General features: G+C 34.6%; 1 protein-coding gene across 1 annotated transcript; it reads left to right on the top strand.

The window, feature by feature from the left end:
* The first annotated feature begins 7,462 nt into the window (after positions 1–7,462).
* LOC132742480 (inter-alpha-trypsin inhibitor heavy chain H4-like) lies at positions 7,463–9,726 on the top strand. The gene has a single exon (XM_060730948.1). It carries the CDS (start codon positions 7,573–7,575, stop codon positions 9,604–9,606), a length of 2,034 nt encoding a protein of 677 aa, XP_060586931.1. The 5' UTR covers positions 7,463–7,572; the 3' UTR covers positions 9,607–9,726.
* Positions 9,727–10,624: the final 898 nt, after the last annotated feature.

The following is a 10,624-nucleotide window of genomic DNA, read 5'->3' on the forward strand; positions in this document are numbered from 1 at the left end:
AGCTCACCTTGCACAAAGTGCAGGTGAGCTTTTAGGATGGCCAACCAAATGGCGTCCGTCGTCTGTCGTCCGTCCACATTTTAAATATTCTAAGGACATCTTCTATGATACCGCAAGGCCAATGTTAATGAAACTTGGCAGGAATACTCTTTGTATGAAGCTCTATCAAGATTGTTCAAAGAATTCCATTTCATGCAGAACTCTGGTTGCCATGGCAACCGAAATAAAAATCTTTAAATATCTTCTTTTAAAGAACCGTAAGAGCTAGAGCTTAGATATTTGGCATGAAACATCTTCTAATGAGTGTCTACCAAGCTTGTTCAAATAAAAGCCCTAGGGTCAAAATTGGCCCCGCCCCAGGGGGTCATTGATTTTCCCTATATGCATATAGTAAAAACTTAAAAAACCTTCTTTTAAAGAACCCAAAGAGCTAGAGCTAAGATATTTGGCATGAAACATCTTCTAGTGAGTGTCTACCAAGTTTGTTCAAATAAAAGCCCTGGGGTCAAAATTGGCCCCGGCCCGGGGGGTCATTGATTTTCCCTATATGCATATAGTAAAAACTTAAAAAATCTTCTTTTAAAGAACTGTAAAAGCTAGAGCTTAGATATTTGGCATGAAACATCTTCTAGTAAATGTCTACCAAGTTTGTTCAAATAAAAGCCCTGGGGTCAAAATTGGCCCCGCCCCAGGGGTCATTGATTTTCCCTATATGCATATAGTAAAAACTTAAAAAATCTTCTTTTAAAGAACCCAAAGAGCTAGAGCTAAGATATTTAGCATGAAACATCTTCTAATGAGTGTCTACCAAGTTTGTTCAAATAAAAGCCCTGAGGTCAAAATTGACCCTGCCCCAGGGGGTCATAGATTTTCCCTATATGCATATAGTAAAAACTTAAAAAATCTTCTTTTAAAGAACCGTAAGAGCTAGAGCTTAGATATTTGGCATGAAACATCTTCTAGTGAATGTCTACCAAGTTTGTTCAAATAAAAGCCCTGGGGTCAAAATTGGCCCCGTCCCAGGGGGTCATAGATTTTCCCTATATGCATATAGTAAAAACTTAAAAAATCTTCTTTTAAAGAACCCAAAGAGCTAGAGCTAAGATATTTAGCATGAAACATCTTTTAATGAGTGTCTACCAAGTTTGTTCAAATAAAAGCCCTGGGGTCAAAATTGGCCCGCCCCAGGGGGTCATTGATTTTCCCTATATGCATATAGTAAAAACTTAAAAAATCTTCTTTTAAAGAACTCAAAGAACTAGAGCTAAGATATTTAGCATGAAACATGTTTTATTGGGTGTCTACCAAATATGTTCAAATAAAAGCCCTGGGGTCAAAACTGGCCCCGCCCCGGGGGTCATTGATTTTCCTTATATGTGTATAGCAAAAACTTAAAAATCTTCTTTGAAAAAACCCAAATAGCTTGAGTTTAGATATTATACATGAAACATCTTTAAGTAAATATCTACAAAGTTTGTTCAAATAAAAGCCCTGGGGTCAAAACTGCCCCGCCCCAGGGGTGTCATTGTTTTTAACTATATGTGTATAGTAAAAACTTTAAAAAAATCTTCTTTTAAAAAGCCCAATTAGCTAGAGCTTAGATGTTTAACATGAAACATCTTCTTATAGGTGTCTACCAAGTTTGTGCAAATAAAAGCCCCTGGGTTAAATTGGCCCTGCAACGTTGGTGGGGGGGGGATGGGGGGGCCTATATACAGGTGAGCGACCTCAGGGCCATCATGGCCCTCTTGTATCATGTAGACATTATTGTTTTTTCTATTTAATCTGTTATGACAAAGACAATTGTTAAGCGTTTTTTAAAATTGTGATAAATAGTTTATGAAAATCTGTTTAGAAGAGATAATTTAGATATATTTATGAAGCACAATTGTGAACCAAATTCTTGCAGTACACATTTATCAGTTTTTGAGTCGGCTTCCTGTAACTATGCCGGTCTGGTGCAAGGAGCCAGCTTGTCCATTTTAATTTACCTTTGGTTCTTTTTTTAGAATTACATTTTGCCATCCAAGGTTATATAGTGAATGAACAAGGGAATGTAAAAATAAGTTTACGTTTTGCTATAATTCCTTTCAATTTTATAATTTACTTTGCATGAATACTAAATAACAACACACACGGCCCAAAGAAATGTCTATAAATATCCATTGAAATTTTACCTGTAATGTTCAATTCATAAAAAGAGTAGGGCAATACATTTAATTAATAAAAAGAGTAGGGCAGTCTTTATATTTTAGGCAGATTTATACTTTATCCTTAACATTTTCCAATATCAACTGTTAGTCAATCACCATAATAATAGTCAATCTTTTGAAATATACAGTCAATTCTTCTCAACTTTACAATGATAAAAAGAGCATAATGTCACTTAAAGAAAGGCATTTATTTTGCAATGACAAGTTTACACATCAAGCTATGTTATGACATTACATGGGGGGAATACTGTATTAATTTATTATTAATTATTTTATGCTGTATAATTGTTTCTGTTACTGAAACTGTGTTTTGATTTATTTCTTTAGATTATTTAAACGGATTATATTGTAAATATATAAATATTAAGATCTTCATCAGAGTTCCTTGAAAAAACAAAAAAATCCTGTTACAATGAAGAACATTTTTCTTGTGGCTGAATTTTATTTGAAATACGTATCAGAATTGTATTCAGTAAACGTTGCTGCTTTTAATTGACATACATCTGTGATAATAAATGAGCCGCGTCACAATAAAACCAACATAATGCGTTTGCGACCAGCATGGATCCAGACCAGCCTGCGCATCCTCGCAGTCTGATCAGGATCCATGCTGTTGGCTATCAGTTTCTCTACTTGTAATAGAGTTGGTAAGTGAACAGCATGGATCCTGATCAGACTGCGCGGATGGGTAGGCTGGTCTGGATCCATGCTGGTCGCAAACGCACTATGTTGGTTTTGTCGTGACACAGCTCAAATATCAACCTTTGTCATATCATATTGTTGGCAATGTAGGCACTGACTACTGACATGTAAGTGAATTGGTCCTACATAATAAATGCTATACTGTATAAGTGGATATTTGTGCATGTCGAAAAATTAGCAAATTTAAAATGTTAGACATTTTGTGTAAGAAAATATTAGCAAATTGTGGAAGTGTAGAATTTAATGACAGGTTGATTGATATTTATGCTATAGGAAATTTAACGATTTGCGAAATTTGCCAATCTTTCCACATCACTACGTAACCATTTATACAGTATTGTACAGAAATCAGTACAGTCCAGGAAAATTAAAGATGTTATGCATGTCAGTTGTTGAAAGAGGTTGGTACAGTTGATAAAGATGAAATACATGTAGGTTTGTTACAAGAATTATTTGTTACAAATGAACAAAATGCTTGTAAATGTGGTATATTGTGGCTAATGTGATCATCCAAGTTTATATTTATAGTTCTATTTCAAATGAGCCTGAAATAGTGGACAGAAGAGCACCTGAGGTATATGATCTCTACTGTGTTGGTGCAACCTAAAACCCAACAAAAAATATTAAAATAGACAGTCCAAGTGGCATATTTCAAGTAGTTGAAGAACTGATCATCATAAATGCCTTGATATGCCATGGTAACAAAGGCCACATGTTATCATAATACTATAACATAGTCAATTTTAACTTAAACAATGATGGGGTTGAGGTCATTGACTTCAAACCGGTGTAGGTTTGAGCCACGCCAGTGTCATCCGATTCTCCGTGACAGAAAGCTATCCAGCTACAGAACGTCAGTGGTATCTACTTGAGTATCTGTGCCTGAATTAATGTGCAGAGGGGAACCAGAGGTCCTCCTCAACCTGTAAAGCTTAAAAGTTGCCATGTGACCTATACTGTGTTGATGTTTAACAAACAAACAAAAACATGTAAGGGCTATGTTAAGTGACATAATAAGATAATGCTATTTTTAAAATTCTATGTTTGGCATGCCGGTACTATTTATATTCAAATGTTTTGTGCTAAATGTACAAAAGTTATTTTCTGTGTTATTCTAGGATTATTTAAATCTTAAGAAAGCAAATGTCATGTTTGAACTTAGAATGTTAGATAAAGGTGTGTTGTGAATTTGTTAAAGAAAATGTAGATTTATTTCTTCTTAGAAAAGTGAGAAGTTTTGATAAATGTTAGCTGTTTTGATTTGGACACACCAGATCAGTTGTTTGAAGCTCTGGTAGAGATTTTGGTAACAAGAACTATTGGGTTGCATTATTTGTTTAATTGGTTTATATGTGTGTTAAGTTTGTACTTTGTAGGTAGATAAGGTGTATCATTTAGCAGGCAATTATTATTGTTAACTGTTTGTCTGATGGCAACAACTAAATCATGCGAGCAGCAAGTGAATCTCCCAATGCAACTAGTCCAGACCAAGATCAGCAAGCACATCCATGCCATCTAATCATCGTCTGCACTGTTTCCTAATCAGTGAAAATTTACTTTCAAATTTTCCCAACTAATGAATGGTTTTGTCCAGATTGAATGTGCTGTGTTATCATGATTCCCCCGGTTTGCTATTCAGTCAGCATTTATTTTGAAATTTTCCCTGAAAATGATGAATGGTTTTGTCCAGATTGAAAGATTGATATTTAGCTAGGTAAGGGATAAAATGAGAAAATCGAGTCACAGAACAGTAAATTGCCTGTCGTGCTGAACAGATGTTCAAGTTGGCCAAGCTCTTTAGTAGTGGCACAAGTTTGTTATTTATCATAACTAGCAGTCAAATGATAAAAAGAATTTTTTATTTAACCCTGACTCGCTAAATATCTTAAACAGACTTGTCCATCTTTCTATTTAGACACAACTATTCATCATTTTTAGGGAACATTTCTGAATAAATGCTGACTAAATAGCAAACAGTGGAGATCATGATAAGACATCATGGTCGTAATGGCTGCTCTTGGTCAGCACTGGTTGTATGAGGAGAACCAATTGCTGCCAGATTTCTAGCGGTCAATTAATGTAGGCAATTTGTATAAAAATTGAAAATTGTTGTTTTGCAGAAGTAGAAACCTTTAAAATTGTATTGTAAAACTCTATTTACCTCGCTTTACAGCAGTTATCCTCGGTCCCAAATAACCATACTACTTTACAGCAAAACCTTGAATTCTAATTACCCTTTAATTCAAGATATTTAATTCAAGATATTGGATAAAATTAGAGAAAAAAATGGAAAGTCGACGTTTTATAGGACATGTACATCTACTGGTTGCGACTTGTTGAAATATTTCTCATCTTGTACAATGTTTCCCTAATTTAACTGACATTATGAAAAAATGAAGAACTAAATATTGTCATGTCTAGATAGTGCTCTGTTATAACCAGTACATCTGTATCAGTTATTTGTTAGAACTTAAACATATATCATAACTATACACACAGTTTTCAGAATTTCATTTTTCTGTGTTGCTTTTTATCCCCGGATGTTGTTGTAGGCAAAAGAATGATTACTCCCTAATTAATTGGCTGTGTCTTATAATGGACAAAGGTGCAATTGCTGAACTTGATGTCTGTAACCTGTAATATATCATATGTAGGTGAAACAAAATAAAAACTATAGAAATAAAGAATAGATTTCAACCTGCTGAATTTGTAAGATAGACTTTCCCTTGCAGTTTTGCAATATTAAAAACATATTACTGTCGGAACAGAATCTTGTCTGACTATATAATGGTAGATGATACGTTTGGCATGGTAGATAATGGTGCCTCAGGAATTTTTATGAGTGATGTATACATGTGCATGTATAAAATTATGCTCTTTATAAAGATCTGTATATTGATTTGTCCATGATATATATTTTTTCTTAGTCAAAACAGAGATTTAGTTAACAGAGATAAGCAGCTCCTTTATACTCCATTGAAATATCCCACATCTCTTTTCAAAATTTGTCTTTAGGGTAAAAAATCAATGTTATATGCATTTTATTGACCAGGATCAGGATGCTTCCCATGTCAAGTGATCAGGGATGTTGACTAAGTATCACTAGGCTATATATCTGTGTAGTGACTTTGTATTGGTTCAAATGGTGAAGTTTTTCACATAGAGCTAGGAAGGTCTGTGGTCCTACTTAATAAAGCATTAAGGGGTAGCAAAGGTCTTTCTTCACCAGGAAAGCTTGAAATTTCACCATTGGACCTTTACATGGGCAGCATGGCCTAGTATGATCACCAAAAAATTAATACAGTCAGTTGTGTTTTAAGATATATTGATATGACTACAGTTAAACAGATATGATAAAGTCAGACCTCGTTATATCTATCTTTTGTTTTTCTTGCTTGTATAAATTGTTAAATATTATTACCCTGTTTTAACATTGATGCTTTTTTAAGGAATTTACAAATATTAAAGTTAACTGGAGCTAATGTTGATAACTATTGTTGCTTGCCTATTATAGATTTGTATTATTTGATTAGTTTAAATTCTGTTACAGGTATAAAATGCTATAGACAGAGTGATATTATCATTTGTTTTTTTCTAAAATGTGTTAATTTCTGGTATGATTTATCATGCCACATTGTATTATTTGTCTTCTATCATATGCATCCTTGAAATAAGTTTCTCAAAAAGTCTGTCGTAATTGTTGTTAATTATGGTATGTTTGGTCCGTTGCACCGGGGGGGGGGGGGGGTAAGTTAAGCACACCACAGGGGACATGAATGTTTAGTTTTTTAACCTTTTATTGACCATGACATTGGTGATTAATATGGCGGTTTCACTATGCAAATCTTCAGGCCATTGTATTATAGTGTTAGTTATTTTGTCCAAGTTACTTTAAAATCTTCCTAAATTTAAAAGAAGTATGAACCAGAACATTTGACCTCTGTTTGACATTGACCTCCGTTTGACATTGACCTTGGGGAAGTAACATGGATATTGCACTTCACACTGTGCACATTGTGTCATACTACAAGGTGATCATTTGTGCCAAGTAATTTTAAAACTTTCCAAATAGTCAATCAGTTTATGTAGCAGACATCTAACCATTTGTGTTCCTTCCCAATTTCATCAAACTACATAAGTGACAAAAAGGCAAAACTAATGCTATCAAATCAGATGAATTGGTTTCTATATCAAAGTAATGGTTTTGCTCATGCTTAATACTAGTATGTCTTTGACAAGGTTTTAGGTTTTTATTCTGGCTTCCATTTACATTATGTCAGAACATTGATGTAACTACCGTATCTGTGAAAATATATCTGATAAAAATTCAATTCTAACCACTGTCTCATATTTCTGGCAATTTTCACCTCTGCAGTTTTGATCTATTCTTTCAATGAAGTTCATAGGAACTTATTCACACTCCTATGTAAAAGTGGTGTAACCTTATCAAGAAAATTGACTGATATTCTGATTATTTGATACATGCTTGATCAGAAAGGAAATGGTGTGAAACGTGTTAGAAATTGATAAGTGTTTCTTTTTTTTTCTCAGAAATGACGCATTTCCCTGTTAAATCTCATTGGGTCTATTATTTAAACCGAACGTGATCTCAATAGCAACATTTTCTCTTTCATTTCTGCTATGAAAACAAGTCGATATGTCTGCTTCGGTTATTTTCTTTTTTATTTTAGCGGGTGTTACATTTGACTGTGTAACAGGTCGGGTAAGATCTGCGCGTAGAAATATTCAAGGAATTTCGATGAGGGAACTTTCAATTAGTTCTTCTGCTTCCTTCAGATATGCCCATGTACTCGTGCGGAGCCTCGTTGAAAATACCGACACATCGGACCACGAGCTTATGTTTCGAGTGAGAATTCCTTACGAAGCATTCATCACGAATTTTTCGATAATCACTAACGATAACACGTATAACGCTATCATCAAAGACAAGAATGCAGCTTACGAAGAATACCAGAAAGCGAAGGAAGATGGAATCAGTGCAGGTACCATTACTCAACAGACGAGTGTTGCAGACGACAGAGATAGGGATATCTTCAGGGTCAAGGTAAACGTTGCTGCGCAGACGACACTTGAATTTCGGCTTCATTATGAGGAAATGCTCTTGAAGAATGCTGGAAAATATTCTCAGAAGATTTACATTGATGTAAATTCTTTTATAGTACCACAGCTAGAAGTTATATGTGAATTAAAAGAAAAACAAAGGTTTAAGGAAGTCACATATCAAACCCCTTTGAGTGTCGAAAGTATATATTCGGATGATGAAAAAGTTACCGAAGATGGATATTATATCAGGAAATTTGAATGGAAAGTTAGTGAGGCAGATCAAATAGCGGCCAACGATGGTTTTATGAAACCTTTCGAAATAGAATACGAACTAGAGCCTTCGGAAAATGGGGGAATGGTATACATTAATGACAATGGTGAATTTGTCCATATGTTTTCAACGCCGTGCGAAGAAGCCAATGTGATGATGAAACAAATTGTTTTCGTTATTGACATCAGCGGTTCAATGGCTGGCAATCCAATAAAGCAGGTTAGGCAAACAATGTATGAAATATTCAAGCTTCTCCGTTCAAATGATTTTTTTAACATTATCATATTCAATAAAGATGCACTCCTCTGGAATCAGCAATTTCAAAAAGCCACTGTTTTGAATATTGAAAGTGCTACATTATTCGTTGAGAAAAAAGTGGTGGCGGAAGGGTCTACTAATATTAACGATGCCCTTTTAAAAGCTGTCGCATTGTTTGGTCAAGAACAAGATGGAGATGACCGAGTCGGACAAATAGTTGTTTTCTTAACTGACGGAGAACCAACAGTCGGAGTACAGAACCCAGATCGAATCAGGAGAAATGTTCGCGACAAGAACTATTATGGAGGAAAAGAGTGTTGTAAGTCGAGTATTTTCACTATCGCCTTTGGTTCGGGTGCTGCAACAGACTTTTTAGATGCTCTTGCCAACGAAAATGAAGGTTTCTTGAAAGTAATAAGAGACAAAAATGACGGTGAAGACATTCTTGAACTATATCACGGTGTAGAAAACCCTTACTTAAAAGACATCATTTTTAGTTTCAAAGCGGGTGACGAAGATGTACCGGAAGAAAACACAACTCGTACAGAATACCGACAATACGACTGTGGAAATGAGATAGTTGTTGCGGGTGTGACCTTTCCTGGTGCGGAGCTTCGTCCAGTAATTCAGGCATCCAATAACAATGGCACAGTAAGTTATGAGGATATGCAGATAATACGAACTGCCGCTGTGGATGAAAATCGCCTGTCGCGTCTTTTTGCTTATCAAAGAGTCAAACATCTTCTCAAGCAAGCCGAAATAATTGTAGATGGTAACAAGCTTAGCTCAGAATTAATGAAGGAAAAGGCTCTAAATATATCGTTGCATTATGGATTTGTAACACCACTGACATCTCTAATAGTAACGGAATATTCGCCTAAAAAGATGGCATCACCACCAGCAAACCGTATGGGAGCACTTGCTAAATCACAGTCCGGTTCGTCGAAATCCGTGCAGTATGATTTATCAAACTTTTTTTACGATGATACGGACTTTGATCAGCAGGATATAAGAAATAAAACAAATTCCGCTAACAACTTTGCTGTCAACAACAGCATGTGCTTTGTCCTCTTTATGGTCATATTGAGTCTTTATTAAAGTCCATTCTAGCTATTGCTCATTTTTATTTTTACACAATTAGAATAACTGATCAAACAAAAAAGGAAATATAAAAAAAAAAAGAGAAGAAACAAATAAAAGAGGACAATGATATAAATTTTCATGTAAAGGACAAGTAACAACACTTAGTCATAGAGTTGTGGATTCTTAGGACACGTAAAATCCTGAGGTCGTGGAAGCTACATCACTCCCCCCCCCCCCCCCCCCCGCCCCCAACCAAAAAAAGGTGCTTTCAAACCAAGTGAAGTTAAATGAATCAAATAAGCAACATACAAAAATGTACAAACCTAAATGAGTTTAACTAGTTTTTAACAAGTTATTTTTTAAGTTTTTTTGTGTAAATACAAACTATAATGATGTAAATAAACTTGAAACACTTAAAATAATGCAAAATGCAAATGAACTATTAACAACAAAAAATGGTAACCCTCATGAAGGAGTATGGAAGAATAATAACAAGAAGGGAAAACGATCACAAAAACGGCCAAAGAAGTTTAGCTTAGCATCATTGATGTTGTTTTGTTCCGACCTGAAATACTACATGAACTACATGAATAGATCCGATTAACATAAAAGTGGATAGGTCTGCAATGGGCCCATTTTCCACAAGTATTTTAAATATTGATAGATTTAACACTAGAAATGTATCGGTTTTGGATATTCCTATGAAGTATTTTTTTACTTAAAAAAATAATGTTCATAAAGTTCAAAGTGATTTAGTATGAACATTTATATGATGCGATATTGTAAATACTTGTCAAATAAATAGTGAAAGTAGTAGAAGTTCTGTTGCTTTTGTTGTTTTGTTTTTTTGTTTTTTCTGACTTTTTGCTGTTTTACGTGTTTTTTTTTTTTTTTTTTTTTTTTTTTTTTTATTGTTTGTTATTTTTTTTTTTTATTTTTTTTTTTAAGTCGTTTTTTAAACAAACGTCCATGTGCCTTGCGTATCTGGTCTACGGCATGATTAAAAAGTCAGGTTTACACCAACCGGGAGTAC

Source organism: Ruditapes philippinarum, unplaced genomic scaffold (genome assembly GCF_026571515.1).
Source record: "Ruditapes philippinarum isolate M1 unplaced genomic scaffold, ASM2657151v2 ctg13620_1_1_1_1, whole genome shotgun sequence".
NCBI lineage: Eukaryota > Metazoa > Mollusca > Bivalvia > Venerida > Veneridae > Ruditapes > Ruditapes philippinarum.